Here is a 15,656-nt window from a genome sequence, read left to right on the forward strand (position 1 = left end):
GCATGAATGTCTAGAGACTGAAGGAGAAAGCAAAGAATACAGACTATATGAATAATATAGTACAAGCTAGAACCTTGGCAACTCCAGTAAGCATGGTTAAGTCTTACCTCAGGTATGATCATCCTACCACAGGTGCAACCTATAATATAGGTCAGCAATCATGACTCTTCTCACAATGTAGAGGCCACATTCCAACTCTGCAGTTGAGCCTCTTCAATTTTTCAGAAGGAAATGAAAAACTACTGGCCAGAGACAAAATTATAAAAAAGCCATGCCTCATAAGCCCCAATGAATAGAGTACTTGACTCAGAAGAGAGGAACCTATTTCTGCTGAAGGCTGCATAAAATAGTCCTAGAAGAGTTATTCCACCACTTACAGGTCTTGGTATATCTATCTGTGCAGACAGTTGTAAAAATCTGAGTCCCCTGAGTAATGTTTTAAAAGCCCTTGACTATGTGAAGCAGCTGCGTGGCACAGGCATAGATATGAAACAGAATTTAGGAAAGACCAACATACTTCAGATGTGGCAGAAGACCAGGTAGGATAATTTGCATCATCTAAGAGGACAAGAACACATCTGTTATGGCAGCTGAATGCAACTTATTCTCTAAACCTCTTTCAGCTCTTTTAATACCTTTATGTCTGAATTAATATCTTTGATATTTAAAGACCAGAAATAAATCACTACCTCAATCATCTGGCATTACACTTATTTATGCTAGTATGTTTATTGATTTTGATTTGGTCTCAAGGTGGGTTTGTTTTTTTTTTTCTTTTAAGTTTTTAGAGCTCTTGAAGGAAAGATTCTAGTTATTGTCCTACAACTGCTATGTGATGATAAAGTTAAGTGGTCATGTTTGTCAGCCAGGGTCTCCTAAATGAGGAAATGCTACAGAATCCTGTGCTAATGTATTATAATGAAAGACCACTGCTTCAAGTGAGAGGACTTTTTTAGGAGGGGAGGAAACATATGTTATTACAATAGAGAATTTGCATTATTCAAACATCTAATATATGGCATAAATTCAGAAGTCAAGTTTACCATAGAAACTCCCCCAAAATACTTTTATTAGCTGCTTAATTATACAGGTTCTCAAGTGACTTCTCAATTGATTTCCCAGCGGACATACTCAGACACCTGTCATGGCTTCTAATAAAGGTTATTTTATAATGACTTTATGCTATTTCGTTTGCACTCTCGATTCAACATGTGTTTTCTGATATCTTAAATTAAAAGACCTATGCATTGGCTCACTGCTGAATTTAAACTATCTGGGATTATTTGGCGTAAACATGCTGTTAAGGTAATGCAGTCCTTCTCTTTAAACTATGAATCAATGTGTAAAGTCATGACTAAAAAGTGTGAATAAAATGTATGAATTATTCATTAAATAGTCTTGAAGAAGCACAAAACTGCAAACTCTTACATTTTCTTGCTGTTCGAAAACTTTTGGAATTGCTGGAATTGAACTTAACCTTGAACAAGGACTCTTTTTTTTCCTTTCATCTCTGGTTTGATATATTTTAGAAGAAAATAAAAAACAGGGTTTGTGTCACAACTGTGTTTGAATCAATGTACCCCAAATATGTAAGATCGGAATCTAATTTTGTTGAATGAAAATTCCTGATTCCCTACTATCTGCCAGATTCAGCATTTACCAGTCTGGATAAAAGACACAAACTACAGAATTTTTTTCCATTGCTAAAAATATTTGGCAACATTGATTCATGTGGCATGAAGTTTAGATATTGTAAACTGATTTTAGAAGAGATTTACTTGTTTCAGACCACAGAACAGAGAAAGCATTTCAAGCAACAGAAAAAACATGTGTTTTCTTGCTTAATACACAAATAAAAATGTTTCAGAAAAGATTAATCTGAAAATACGAGCACATAATTTAGTCTCCTTTGCAGTGTAAACTTAATTATTCATGTACTGTACACTACTGCAGCATGCAGCATACTGGAATCAATGTGCATACCTTGAGGCATATATATCTTCCTGAACTTACTTCAAAAGGAGTCTCCTCAAATTTTCTTGACTTTTAACTTAACTGAAACATAGTTTAGAGATTAAAATGTATTTTTGAAATGCATACATTACAAATATATATATCTGCTTCTATAGATGCAAAATAATTATTGTAAATTTCAACCACCTTTATTAATGTTCAGATCCATTGCACAAAGATTTAATCATTGTAACATATTTTGTCATGATGTATTCATGGACTTCTTTTTCATTATATTAAAGGAAACTTTATATTTTCACATATGATACTAAATTGTATAGTAATTACTTTTTAGGTTACGAGTGAAAGATTATATTATAGAACCTACTTGTAAAATAAATATTGGCACTGAAGTTAATACATTTTTTCAGTGTTTAAACTGAAAATAGACAGTTTAGCTTCCAGTTGAAGAAAGCAATACATTTTCTTGGAAATCAGGGTGACTATACATCTAAAATATTTTTTGAATGTGCTGAACAGGTTATACTGCCTGTTTCAGTGATAACAAAGGTTAATCAGAAGATTCGTTAGAGTCATCACGTGAAGTGCATACAACAGGCATAAATTGAAAACAAAGGAAAAAAAGGAATTTCAAAAGCAAGGTTGATAGTGGATTTGTTCTGTGATTTGTCAAGCAGGTACTTTTCTGGGTAGGACCTGTATGCAGAATCCATTGTGTATTTTAGGATAGAAGATCTGTTAATGATATCTCATTTTAAGCTGGTTTAGAAGTCCCATCATTTTACATCATCTTCTGTAGCTTCTCTTTAGAAAATTCTTCCATCTCCACAAAATTGTCCCATCTACAGTAAGCCTTTGAAACATAGAAGAACAAAATAGAGCAATAAGAAAATATTGGTTTCCTGGTCCTGTAAAATCTTGGGGTTTTTAAAATTTTTCTGAGTTACTCTACTTTCAAAGAACTGCCATCACCCTTGTTCCAACTGCCATTTGGACAAATTTTGTCAGTGTGTCAGAATAACAGCTGAAAATAAGTGATTGGTCTGAAGATATCTCTAGTCCAGCTTCAGAGGGATTAGCAAAGCCACCCACCAGTACTATCACCAGCAGTAAAAAAGTGCTTCTAAAGTGACATGAGCAGAGGAAGGGGAGAAGACTTGAAGGAATACTTCCTTCCCCCATATTCACAGGCTGCATGAGCATATCCCCTCACATAATTTGTCCACTGTTTCTTCCCACCAGTAGCTCAGACTGAGAAGATGGCACTAAGAAGACTATTTAGGCCAATAATATAGATTTAATGGTACTATAGCATTGCAGACAGGGTCAAACTATATTAATGACATTTGATGTATGTGGCCAATGCAGTGTACAATTTGCTACCCCTTCTCCTTCTGCAGACTACTATATTGTAGAAATATTATTTAAGAAAACATTTACAATAACCTCATTTCTTTTGTTCTTTAGAAGTACAGCACATAGAATTATCAGACACTAAAAACAATACTTCCAGTACAGCTTCAATGCAGGTGTTTGAACAGGGACATATTTCTTTCCTGCCCACCTCTGTGTTGCCAAGTTTCCAGGAATTAATTCCTTTTTCACAGTGTATTTATTGACCTGGAATAATACCAAGAATGGCGGCAAGAAAGCTGACTGTTGAGGAGTGACACTATATCAGTTGCTGTAGAATTGAAAGTATAAGAAACTTAATTCTCATCTGCAACTTGTTCTCATGGTATCTGCATTGCTCAGCAAGAACCGAAGAGCATCTGATTTTTTTTTCCATCAGTAATTGAGGATGAGAAAAAAAGTATGTCTGTAGGTAAGAGAGAGAAACCACATTTTGGTTACTGTCCAAGTTGCAAGACACACAGATTCCAGTTTCCATTCCCATGAGGATTTAAGTGCTTGGTACTAAGAAGGCATATACTTCAGTATTTTTTAAGTAGAAAAGTGCTATAAGTAGAACACTGGTACTCAAAGAATATTTGAGCCTTGTTCTCAATAATATTCTAGAATTTAAAAGAGGGGTTTTACTGGTATTTTGAATGTTTTCCTTATCCTTGCTTTTCTGGACAATACAAGTTTAAATAGTAAATCCTAATGCGAGTACTTAGTGCTTTTAGTTGCCTAGATTGAAAATGGTAACTTAAAACTTGTAACGAGACCACAAACTAGCTATTCCACTGGTTGGTTGCAGTGTACACCAGTAATCCAAAGACTCACTGGTCTTAAATATGATAGCACTTAAAGCAACTGGTCTTCTGTATTTTATTTAATAAAAGCCTGTGTCAGGAACAGAAATATTTACCTTGAGAAATTAAAACAGTAAATTGAAATATACATATACTAACATGTATGTTAAATAGTCATATTGTTTTATGCTCTTGCTTAAGTTAGAAAGTAAAAATAAGATGTGGACCTCAAATCCTACAATGCACACTCACACAGGACTATCTGGTTTAAGAGTATGGGCCACAGTTAGCTAAAACATGAGTACAAAGAAACATGATGCCTTTGGATCCTTGAAGGCATCAGAAAACATACATATGCATAAAAATATGTGTATGTGTGTATGTAAATATATAGCTTATATATCAACATATGCAATGATAGATAAATAGAAGAAGAAAATAAGGGCAATAAGGAGAAGATCTGGGATATTTCCCCCAAAAGACCACATAAAGCAGAGGAACGAGCCAATTCTTCATGAATCAGAAAATTTTATTTCAATGTCAGACAGAGGGCTTGGGTGACTCCACTGTCCATAGTTTGAGGGAAGCGTCCAGCTGTCTGTGGGACCATGGTGTGTTATAGACTGGGGTTGGATGTGCTTCCAGGTCTTTAGGTCAATGGCTTTGTTAAAGCTGCAAAAATCTCTGTCTGAGTGGCTGAAAGAGGGGACAAGAGTGTGCCATGGTCAGCTCCTGTCTTTGTGTGAGCTGTCTTACAGTACAACATCTTATGGGTATTTGTGAAACTGGTAGACAGGACTCATTCATTATTATGTTGCTTTTGCATCTCCAAATAATCTCTGTCAGTATTCCACACTCCATTTGAAATGCAGATAAGCAGCTAACTACATCTTTTATAAACATGACTTGCATGCACTGAGCTTTCTCTGTTACCTTTGCCTTCACTGCAGGCAGAAGTAAAATCTGATCTTAGTTCACACAGCACAAGTGTCCATTTGGCCACCATCATTAAGAACACAAGCTTCCATCTAAAGAGTTTAGAGTTTATTTTTCTAAAAGAAAAGTGGAATGCAGTATTTCAGTACCACTGTTGGAAAACATACAGGTAGAAATAACGCCTGTACTGCTAGTAACACCAGCACCTTTTCCTTTTCAGCAGTCCTAGACCGTGACATTATATTTTATCTACAGAGTTTCTCCTAGGGAGAAGATAAAATCATTAATCTTCATTAATATACTCCCTGTCCGTATGTCTACTAATCTGCATGAGTAACAGTTAAATCTAAACCCATGATTTAGATTTGTTATCGTTAATTAATTCTTGGTTTTGCTAAAATCTAGCTTGATGTAAGTTCTGATTATTTACACCTACATCCATTAGTATTTTCTTTTGTGTAATGTAAGAAGCAGGTGAGCAAATTACAAGAAACAATCCATATATTTTTTTTGTATTCACATTCTCCTGGCTTAAAATAAGTTTTGTCAGCTGAATCCATTGCCCATGTGGCATCTTCAGCTGCACTGCTCAAAATTTAATACCGGAGTTATTTTAACTTCAATAATATAAGTACATATAAGAAATCACTTGTTGTGGTTGTTTTGATTTTTTAAAATAATATAGAAATTTTTTTCAGAAAATATATTTCTGCTAATAAACCCAAGTGAAGTAATGTACCTACACAGTAATGTACATATGCAGAACAGCAACCCACACTTCTTTACACCGTCCTACAAATAGGGTTAATAAACTGGAAAATTATGGAAAACAGAAACTACTATTATTGATGATTTAGATGAAGGGATTGAATCCATCATCAGCAAATTTGCTGATGACACCAAATTGGGAGGGAGTGTCGACCTGCTGGAAGGCAGGAGGGCTCTGCAGAGGGATCTGGATAGACTTGAGAGATGGGCTGATTCCAATGGGATGAAGTTCAATAAAGCCAAGTGCCGGGTCCTGCACTTTGGCCACAACAACCCCCGGCAGCGCTACAGGCTGGGCACAGAGTGGCTGGAAAGCAGCCAGGCAGAAAGGGACCTGGGGGTACTAATTGACAGGAAGCTCAACATGAGCCAACAGTGTGCCAAGGTGGCCAAGAAGGCCAATGGGATCTTGTCCTGTATCAAAAATAGCGTGGCCAGCAGGAGCAGGGAAGTGATCCTTCCCCTGTACTCTGCGTTGGTGAGGCCACACCTTGAGTATTGTGTTCAGTTCTGGACCCCTCAGTTCAGAAAGGATATTGAGGTGCTGGAGCGGGTCCAGAGAAGAGCAACAAGGCTGGTGAAGGGACTGGAGCATAAGTGCTATGGGGAGAGGCTGAGGGAGCTGGGGTTGTTTAGCCTGGAGAAGAGGAGGCTCAGAGGTGACCTCATCACCATCTATAACTACCTGAAGGGAAGTTCTAGCCGGGTGGGGGTTGGTCTCTTCTCTCAGGCACTCAGCAATAGGACAAGGGGGCACGGGCTTAAGCTCCGCCAGGGGAAATTTAAGTTGGATATCAGGAGAAAATTCTTTACAGAGAGAGTAATCAGGCATTGGAATGGGCTGCCCAGAGAGGTGGTGGATTCACCATCCCTGGAGATTTTTAAACGCAGATTGGGCGTGGCACTGAGTGCCATGATCTAGTAAATGGACTGGATTTGGACCAAGGGTTGGACTCGATGATCTCGGAGGTCTTTTCCAACCCAATCGATTCTATGATTCTATGATTCTACTAGTTGCTGTTGTTTTTCTTTGCTGACCTAACAAATTGACAGAGTAATTATTTGAATCTATTTCAGTAGAAGCATGCACACCTGAAAATAAAAGTGTTTTCAAAATCTACATTTGAATAGTAGTGTAAAAGGACAACAACTAAGTGTGTAATGTGTGTCATCACTAAAAAGAAAGGTTGAATAGCGTAATGGGGTTTTATGTGGTCTTTTCTGAATGATGAGACAATTGAGAAATCCCAAATGTAAGAATTTAAAGATGGAAATTTGCATCTCAAAACCAGCATACTATGACCAATGCCTCCCATGTTTCTCATCGTTTTTCAGATCCCAAGAGTTTCTTCTCTGTAGCAAGATTCATATCCCCTTTTCCTGTCCACCCAGTGTTTCTGAAACTGTTAGCTGAACGCAAAAAATTGCAGTTCCCAAAAGTGTGAAACCATAACATGTGGCTGAAGTTGGGTGGAGTTGGTATAACATTGCAGTAAATAATTTTTGTAAGTCAAAAACCCCAAGCTTTCAGGTATATCTTTTTTACTTGAGGCTGGTTGGAAAAATATAGCAGGATGTTATAAATTGTTTCATGTGTCATGCTGTCCTCAGTATGAAGTGGAGGACATCTATGACATGAATATATGAAATGATAAAAATGACAGAGAAAACCCTGTTCCCTTATGTTTCATTGCAAGTAGTAGGAAAATGTAACTTTTTCTCCACACTCAAATCACTAGGATAGTGCTCTAAATATGAAGATCACTGTGGGATTAAATCCAAGAGTCTGGAGTAAGTCTAAAATTATTAAAATTCCACAGACTTCTGGTGCATAGTGAGAATTTTAGTTATTCACAACTATGTGATCAGGAATGCTCTGCTTGCGACCTTTTACTTTTCTGAAGGTTTATACTTCTCACTTCGCAGTCAGAATGAATTGGAATCGTAGATGTATTCTATGGGTCTATCCAGCTTTTCTAGCTCAGAAATGTAAATTCTTATCAAGATTTAAGTACATGCCAAAATTAGGGAAGACAGTGGAGGAAAATGAAATGTCAGATTAAGCTATATATTATTTAATAATAGCCACCAGTTGCTGACATTAATTTTCCAAGTGATTTTTCTTGCACCTCCTTGACATAAAGGGGAAAAGCGTGTATTACTTTTCTGTGAGATAAGCTACTGCAAGCAGCAGGAAAATTTTTGTTTACCTTGCTCTCTATAAGCAGAGTTAAGTCCTCTAAATTCTCCTGAGCTTCTCACGAGACTGCAGGCCTGATGAGAAAGCCATTCTAAGGCATAATAAACACTTAAACTATACTATGTGTTTTATTTTTCACTTAGTAATTTTTTTTTCTTTTAAAAATTGTTTTTTAATACAGCATCTGAAGTAATGGAATATGAACCTCTTGAAAGCAAACATAATTTTAGATACTTTAATTTCACATTTATACATTTATATTTTTTCAGATTTCCTAAACTGTAGTATTTCTTTTTTTTTCACAGAAAGTGTTGATTATGGGCCAATGTTTGTACAAGAGCCAGACGATATGATTTTTCCAACTGATTCTGAGGAAAAGAAAGTGTCTCTCAATTGTCAAGCTCGTGGAAACCCTACTCCCACATACAGGTATCTGGTTTAGAAATTTTTTTTTTAGTTTTCAGAATATTAGCCATTGCAATCCTGCTGTGAGAATCAGTGTACTTTGGAGAGCAACAGAACAGAAACAGCTCCCTGACAGTGGTTTTCCTGATTGAATGGTTTTTTTCTGATCCTGAATAAGCAAGAAGCCTAAGTGGTAGTGATTAAAAACAAAGCAATACACAAAGTTTCAAATTATGTGCTCTCTGCATCATATCTATCCATGTGGAGGGACTCCTTTTGTCCACTTTATTGACTTGTATCTGTAACAACTGACAAGATCAAAATCTTTAATTGTTTGTTGTTTTTTTTTTCCTGAACATCTATAAAGCTACAAAATACTATCTCATTTTAAAGGGAAAGCAGCAAAGAACAGGTAGATTAAATGACATGATTATGCATGCAAGATACTAAGACTGAGACAAATTTGGTGTCTTTTCACTCACAAGTCTGCAATTTTATTCCTTTGCAACCATTGTCTGTTGCTTATTTTTCCTTACAGACCTCTATCCCACACTTATCTACTAGAAAGACCTGTCATGACATGCCTGTGAGCCTAAGAGTTCAGTTTAATAATGGTACCCCACTTACAAGTGGGAACAGTATGTTGCAAATCACCTTATCCATTTACTATATCTGATTCTGTTCATATTTTATGCAAATTACAAGTGATTTGAGAAGGCTGGGGGAATATATGGTTGGGATTTTTTTCCCATATACCCTTTTCTCATAGATTCATTCTTCAATTACAAAGGGAATAAAGTTACTCTTATTGTTGTGTTTTATCATAGGTGGCAACCATCAATTCTGCATTTTATCTTTTACCTTTTATATTTATTTGACTTGTGGATTCTTCAGAATTCTGGATGAATTCTCCTTAGAGTTACTTGAATCACAGCACTTGTATTTCTGTAATTGGAAGAGATTCAAAAGCAGTACCATCCTTAAATATCCCCACCAAACCAGCACTCAGTCTGCCTCTTTGCAACAGATGTGACTCATTAAATGGATCTGATGCATGACACAACCTCCCCAAACAGCACAGTCATGACTAAAACACATAACATGGGATTGGGAATGAGTGGCCAGAAATTCTTCAAATTGGAATAGCATGAACTTCTCACTATGTGATATAAAAGCTTTGTCGCATTCTTCTTTGTTGACATTCCTTGTGTATTTTTTATTACACACTGGTGATTTGTGGATTTAAAAAAAAAAAAAAAGGATATTAGTTCTGCACATTGTAAAACAGTATCACTCCATTAACATATCACTCCATCAACACAGCATGTGACCACGGGGAAAAGGCACAAATTCCTCCCCCCTCCAAGAGAGAGAAATCCTTTGTTCATGTCTCCCAGACAACCTCATCATTCTTGTAGAAATTTTGTCTTTGGAGAACCTATGTAATCAATACCTTTTCTTTCTTCATCCAATCATTTTTTGCATTTTCCTAGTGGAATGCAATCAACAAATACAGAACTTTGTCATATTTTAAAGAGTGGCTACAAAGGGGATAGGGGTCCTCTCTTCACAAAGAGACACATGGAGAAAACAAGGGGCAACAAGATTTCGTACAAGAGAGGTTTCATCTCAGTATAAGAAATAACTTTTTTTACTGTAAAAACAGTCATTCACTGGAACAACCTCCTCAGGGACATGGCAGAGTCCCCGTCGCTGCAGGTTTCCAAGATGCAAATGAACGAAGTGCTTGATAATCATATCTAGGCTCCATTTTCTGTGAAAGACTGGACCAAATGATCTTTCAAGATCTTTACAAGTAGGGCTGTTTTATGATTTTGTTATATTAATTTCTTCAGTTCTTCGGAGATTAATTGGTGCCAGCAGCCTCATAAACAAATTTTCCTGACTGCTGTTCCTGCAAGGAGAGCTTTGACCTGAAAGGTCTAATTCGAACAGCGCAGTTTAACTTCTCCCTCTCTTACTGCCACTTGTCTGTACCGCATTTGCTATGTACACTACTGTTCAAGGGAAGAGAAAAGAGATGTGAATTATTCTGTGGGGAATATACTATTCTCCAGGACAGATGCACAGGGAATTTAGCCTCAAAAGATCTGTAGGTAGGCAAAGGTTTGTGTATGTCACTGGCCAACCTTTGGCATACGAAATAGTGAGAAGTAGGGATATCTACATGTCACCAAAGACCCTGTTCAACTACACGGGACAATAGAAATCTTTATTTACCTGGGCTGTGAGGCCTATGCTGCTAAGAATTGCTTTCAGCCAAAAGCAAAGCACAGTATAAATTTATTTATTTAAAGTTATATTAAAAGAACATTCAAAACACTCATAAAATTCAATATTAAGTAATTTCTGCCTTTTTTTAATCAATTTCTTTAGTCTGTATAATTTGTGACACAGTGCTCATAGCCTATTTACAAATTTTTTATTTTTCTAGGATGTTACTTCATTTTAACAGAATGCAGAATGCTCACATCATTTCAGATGTTGTTCTTCCTTGCAAAAAGCTTTGTTTCCTCTTGTCTAAGCTCTACCCTGAAATAATCATTCTTAATTTTTTTATTTTCAGTCATTAACATATCTAGATGCATTGGTTTAGGGAATGCATCTAACTCCTAACTCCTAGAGAAAAACTGATTGTGTTTGCGTAGCATTTCTGCAAGTCGTACTTTAGCATCACAAGTCAGGACCTGTACAATGAAAACATAACCGAGATCCCTCTGATGAGGAATACAGACATTGACAAATTTCCTGTGGGATCTCACAGGTCATCAGTGTTACTGTTACAGGCAAGTGTAGAATTTATTGAGATACCACTTCACTACAGCGCTTTCACTGCTTGTGGAACACTATTTTGAAACTAAGATATTTGTATGTCCTATTTTACTTAGGACACATATAAGCTGGGTAGTAATTTTTTTGTCAGTATCATTTTCTGATAGAAAAGGCAGTTGAAAAAGTTTTTTTAAAAAGTTTTTATCTGCTTAAGCCAAATTAGAATATTTTGAAATGTTATCTGTCACTTTTCTTAAAGGAAAAATGTAGCTGATTTTTCCTAATAATCCATGACCTTGGAAGTCTTATGTTTTGGTTTCTGTCCTTTCAGATTAGTCAGGGTAGCCAGAAGAAAATGTCACACAATTCAATGCTGCTTTTCCTCTAATGTGCTTGGATTATATGAGGGGACTACAATTATTTGGAATACACCCCAAGATAAATAGGCAGAGAGTGATCAAGATCCAAATTTTTGGGACAGCATTCAAAACCAATATTTTTGCATTGAATTTAACTGAAAAGGAGATTAAGCGAAGAAAGCTAATTAAAGTAAACTGAGTTTTGTGGCAATTCCCATTTGTAAATGCCAAAACATGTATTTTTTGCTTTTTCTCTATCTAAATTTCCCATAATTTCAAGTTCAATTATATTTTTATTTTTATTTCGCACATACATACAAGGATATATGTATAAAAAGTTAGCTTTCTTTATGATTTCATTCAAAATATTAAGTAATTAATAAATTGTTGAAGATTTGAAATTCCTTTTTAGCTCTTCATTGTACGAATTTGTTTAAAAATGCAGTGAATCCTACCAACGTTTCCCTAATATCCTTTAAAACGTAAAGAAATTCTTGATAGTTTTTAATTTCTTACAATAAATGAAGCAGAAGTCCTCTGCAATCAAAAGTCCAATCATGAAAAGACAGTACAAATAGCAGTTTCACAGTTCATCTTAATTCTGACAATTCTGACCTTTGGATTAAGCAATATTCAGAGCTACTTCAGCTGAATTCTGCTGTCTGTACCTCATTCACCACAAATGTTAACAAAATAGGGTGAATTGATAATCATTTTGCTTCATTAAAGTTACCTCTGGAGTCTAAATGTTGCCAAGTTCTTCCAGTCTTCAGAAGTTCCCGGAAATTTCCTGAGGCAACTTTGAAGTTGCAGAATCACTGCAAATTAGTAATGAAGGAAATATCTGTGCATTATAATAACAGTACCATACCTGCTTACACTCTTTATCTCTTCTTTACAGTCTTCTAACAATTTCATGTTCTATACAGTTTGACACAAAAGAAAATCTAAAAGTCTTCATATGTGAGTGTTATTATTTAACTGAGATATTGCATACACGCACATGAGGTTATTCCAGCCTGCTGGAGTATATTAATCTAGCACACAAGATTTGTACTCTTGCAGCCAGTAGACTATTGTAGGGTTTGTTTTTTCAGTCTTTCAAGACGAATGAGAGAGGTCAGACTTTTTGCAGACAATGTCTGGAACAGGGGGGAAGCCCAACTCATAAACCCATTTGCACAACAAAAATTATGAGACTCTTAGGTTACTTCCAAAACCTTAGAAACATAAGTGTTTATTCTGGAATTATTCAGAGTTTTGGCTCGGTTGTGATACTTTCTAATATGTTTCCTGCAGCCTGGTTTTTTCCATCTTACCTTTACTCCCATTCTTGTCTTTGCTGCTCAGGCTTCTTATTTCACTCCCAAACATCTCCAAACTTAGCATTCCCTCTGCAGACTCCATATTTGATCTTAGTTGCCATTTATCTAGCAGCTGCCAGGAATTTTCCTTGGCCATCCACCAGCTAATTCCAGTCTCTTCTGTTCCTGTCTTCTCTGAATTTTGTGTATACTGATCCAGCTGATATTATTTTGTCTTTGTCCATTGCCAAAATCCCTTTTTTTCATAACAATCTATGCACATCAGTCTACCTCCCTGCTCTTCACAGACCTTGCTCTACAGCCTTCTGTATTTATTTGAGGTTTCTCTGTTTCTTGGGCCCAGAAGATTAAATGCTGAAAGAATGAGAAAAAAAGTTTCCCTGCTTTCACGCAGTGCAGACTCAGCTCTGTTAACTGTTAAACTCAACTGGGCCTAGGGCTTTATTGATAGAGTATAAATTAAAACTTTGATTATAGTAGGCACAGTCAACCTCCTATTTTTGACATAAAGAATGTATCTGCTGTTCAGTGTTCAAGTCTGAACCCTTTGTGGACATTAGTTTTTTGGGGAGGAAAAAACCAGGAAAAAAAGAAGACATCGTTATTTTCATTTAGCATAGACAAAAAAAAAAAGAATATCTTTTAAAAGTTGAAGATCTGGTTTTGCTTGTGTTTTTTTCAGGAAAACTTAGTTTTTATCAGACACATGTTGTGGAATGTCTCCATCCAAAGTTTTGCTGGAGTATTGGTTTCCTGCACACTGTATCTTTGAGTAGCTGTCCCTATTATAACTGGGACTGTCAGATTCTGTAGACTAAGCTTGATACCTTCATTTCCCTATAGAATGCTCAAGTAGGTTTTTTTTTTTCTTTTTCCCAAGATGGCTTCGAAATGGAACTGAAATCGACATTGAGAGTGATTATCGCTTCAGTTTAATAGAAGGAAGTTTGATCATCAACAACCCCAGTGAAATGAAGGATTCTGGACAGTATCAGTGTTTAACTACCAACACGTTTGGCAGTATTCTAAGCAGAGAGGCTGTTCTTCAGTTTGCATGTGAGTAACATTTTTTATAACTTTGATAAATCAGATCTTTACATTACTCGATAAAGTTCTAAGTTGTAATTTGAATACATTATCCAAGTTACACTGTCCACTGACTTTGGCCTAGGATCTCAAAATTAGAAACAAAATGTTTAGTGGAAAACAGTGGTTTTCTGTGGAGGTACTTTTATAAATGAATCAACTATCAGGGAAAGTAACTCTAATCCCTCTCAAATGGTGTACTTTAATGATGTACTTGAATACTCTGCAGTAATATACTTCACTCATTGCTAGTTTCCTGAAACATCTATCATTTTCCCACACTATCTGAGTAGGAAAGAAAGAACTGTAAGCTTAGGAATAGAATGGAATAAAGTGCCTATATATCTTTTGGATAGTCTGCATCTCTAACTATGTGTGTGAGCACAGTTTTTTATGTATACATATATAAAAATATATATGATTTATGTCCATGTTTATGCATACATATCAGATATACTGGCACAGAGTATGCAACTGAGAGGAATTTTTGTAGTTGTTAATGGAAACTGAAAATGTCTTAGCTTTTGAAATCATTCTCTACAATATACTTCTCAGAAGCTATTAAAAATTCATGATCCCAAGTAAATGCTATGGTCTATCTGTAGCATGCTCTTTTTCAAACATACTATCAGGAAAAATAGGGCTAGATTTTCCCACCAACCATAATTTCCCTTCAGTACTTTACAGGAAGAAAAGCAACATAATTTCAGTGGTTTACCTGGATAAATCCTACCATGATTTATGGTAGGGATGCAAAAAGAACTCCACCCTAATTTCTTAGATCCTGCTGAAAATAAGACATTACCATGAGACATGTGGCAGATCTTCATATAGCCACAGCTGGAAAGTAGTGGGTTTAAGGATAGGTCGCCTACCTGCATGTCTACTAACACATCTGGTGGTGTCAAGAACTCAGGAGATCTAGTGTGAGGTCTGAGATTCTCCCTTAATTTACACCTCCATTAGAGTCAGACCTCTTAAATCTATTGCTGTAGTCTTATCTGCTGCAGATCCTGTCAAGGTATTTGGAGATCATGGCACTATTCACCTACTTCTGGGCTGGGAGGAATAATCACATTTACCAAAGTTTCCTCATGCCAGGGCAGCATGCTTAAAACTCTTAAGCACCACAACTGTGGTATCATCACAGTATTACTGGACCTCAGTTTTAAATGTAGCTTCTGAGAAAATTCTGCTGTATTTTATCTTTTAGAAAAGAAATCTATCACTAAACAAACCTCTTGGTTAATGAACAGGACAACTGGCAAATATAAATAGTTCCAGGGCTCTGAACCTCAAATTTCTGTTCCCATCTCAGGAGTATGGCTCACAGGTAGCCATTTGACTTCCAGCTGAAAAAAAGTACAAGGAAAGTGAGAGCTGGAGCTCAAATAACAGAAGGCCTGTGAGTTTCAGTAGCTGCATCCACAGTTCATTCAGGACCTCATGTGCTTATAGTCACAATATTACCTCTTCCAATAAAACAAATTTAGATGAAACTGTTAAAAAAAAAAAAAAGGTAGAAAAAGAAAAAGAAAGAAGTGATTGGATTTGATGGGTTTATTGGATTTTTAAGTTTGTATTATCTTGCACACTTGCTTTTGCAGATATG

At 36.2% G+C, this 15,656-nt stretch overlaps 1 protein-coding gene across 7 annotated transcripts in view; it reads left to right on the forward strand.

The window, feature by feature from the left end:
- Positions 1–15,656, forward strand: part of CNTN5 (contactin 5) — a 618,340-nt gene that overhangs the window by 380,603 nt on the left and 222,081 nt on the right. For all 7 annotated transcript variants that reach the window (XM_039385365.1, XM_039385366.1, XM_039385380.1 and 4 more), the window contains 2 exons: positions 8,382–8,505; positions 13,839–14,014. In XM_039385365.1, coding sequence (XP_039241299.1) covers positions 8,382–8,505; positions 13,839–14,014 — 300 coding nt within the window. The remainder of the gene's footprint in view (positions 1–8,381; positions 8,506–13,838; positions 14,015–15,656) is intronic.

The sequence above is a fragment of the Pipra filicauda genome, unplaced genomic scaffold (assembly GCF_003945595.2).
Source record: "Pipra filicauda isolate LSUMZ 115617 unplaced genomic scaffold, ASM394559v2 scaffold117_size3949168_pilon, whole genome shotgun sequence".
Classification (NCBI taxonomy): Eukaryota; Metazoa; Chordata; class Aves; order Passeriformes; family Pipridae; genus Pipra; species Pipra filicauda.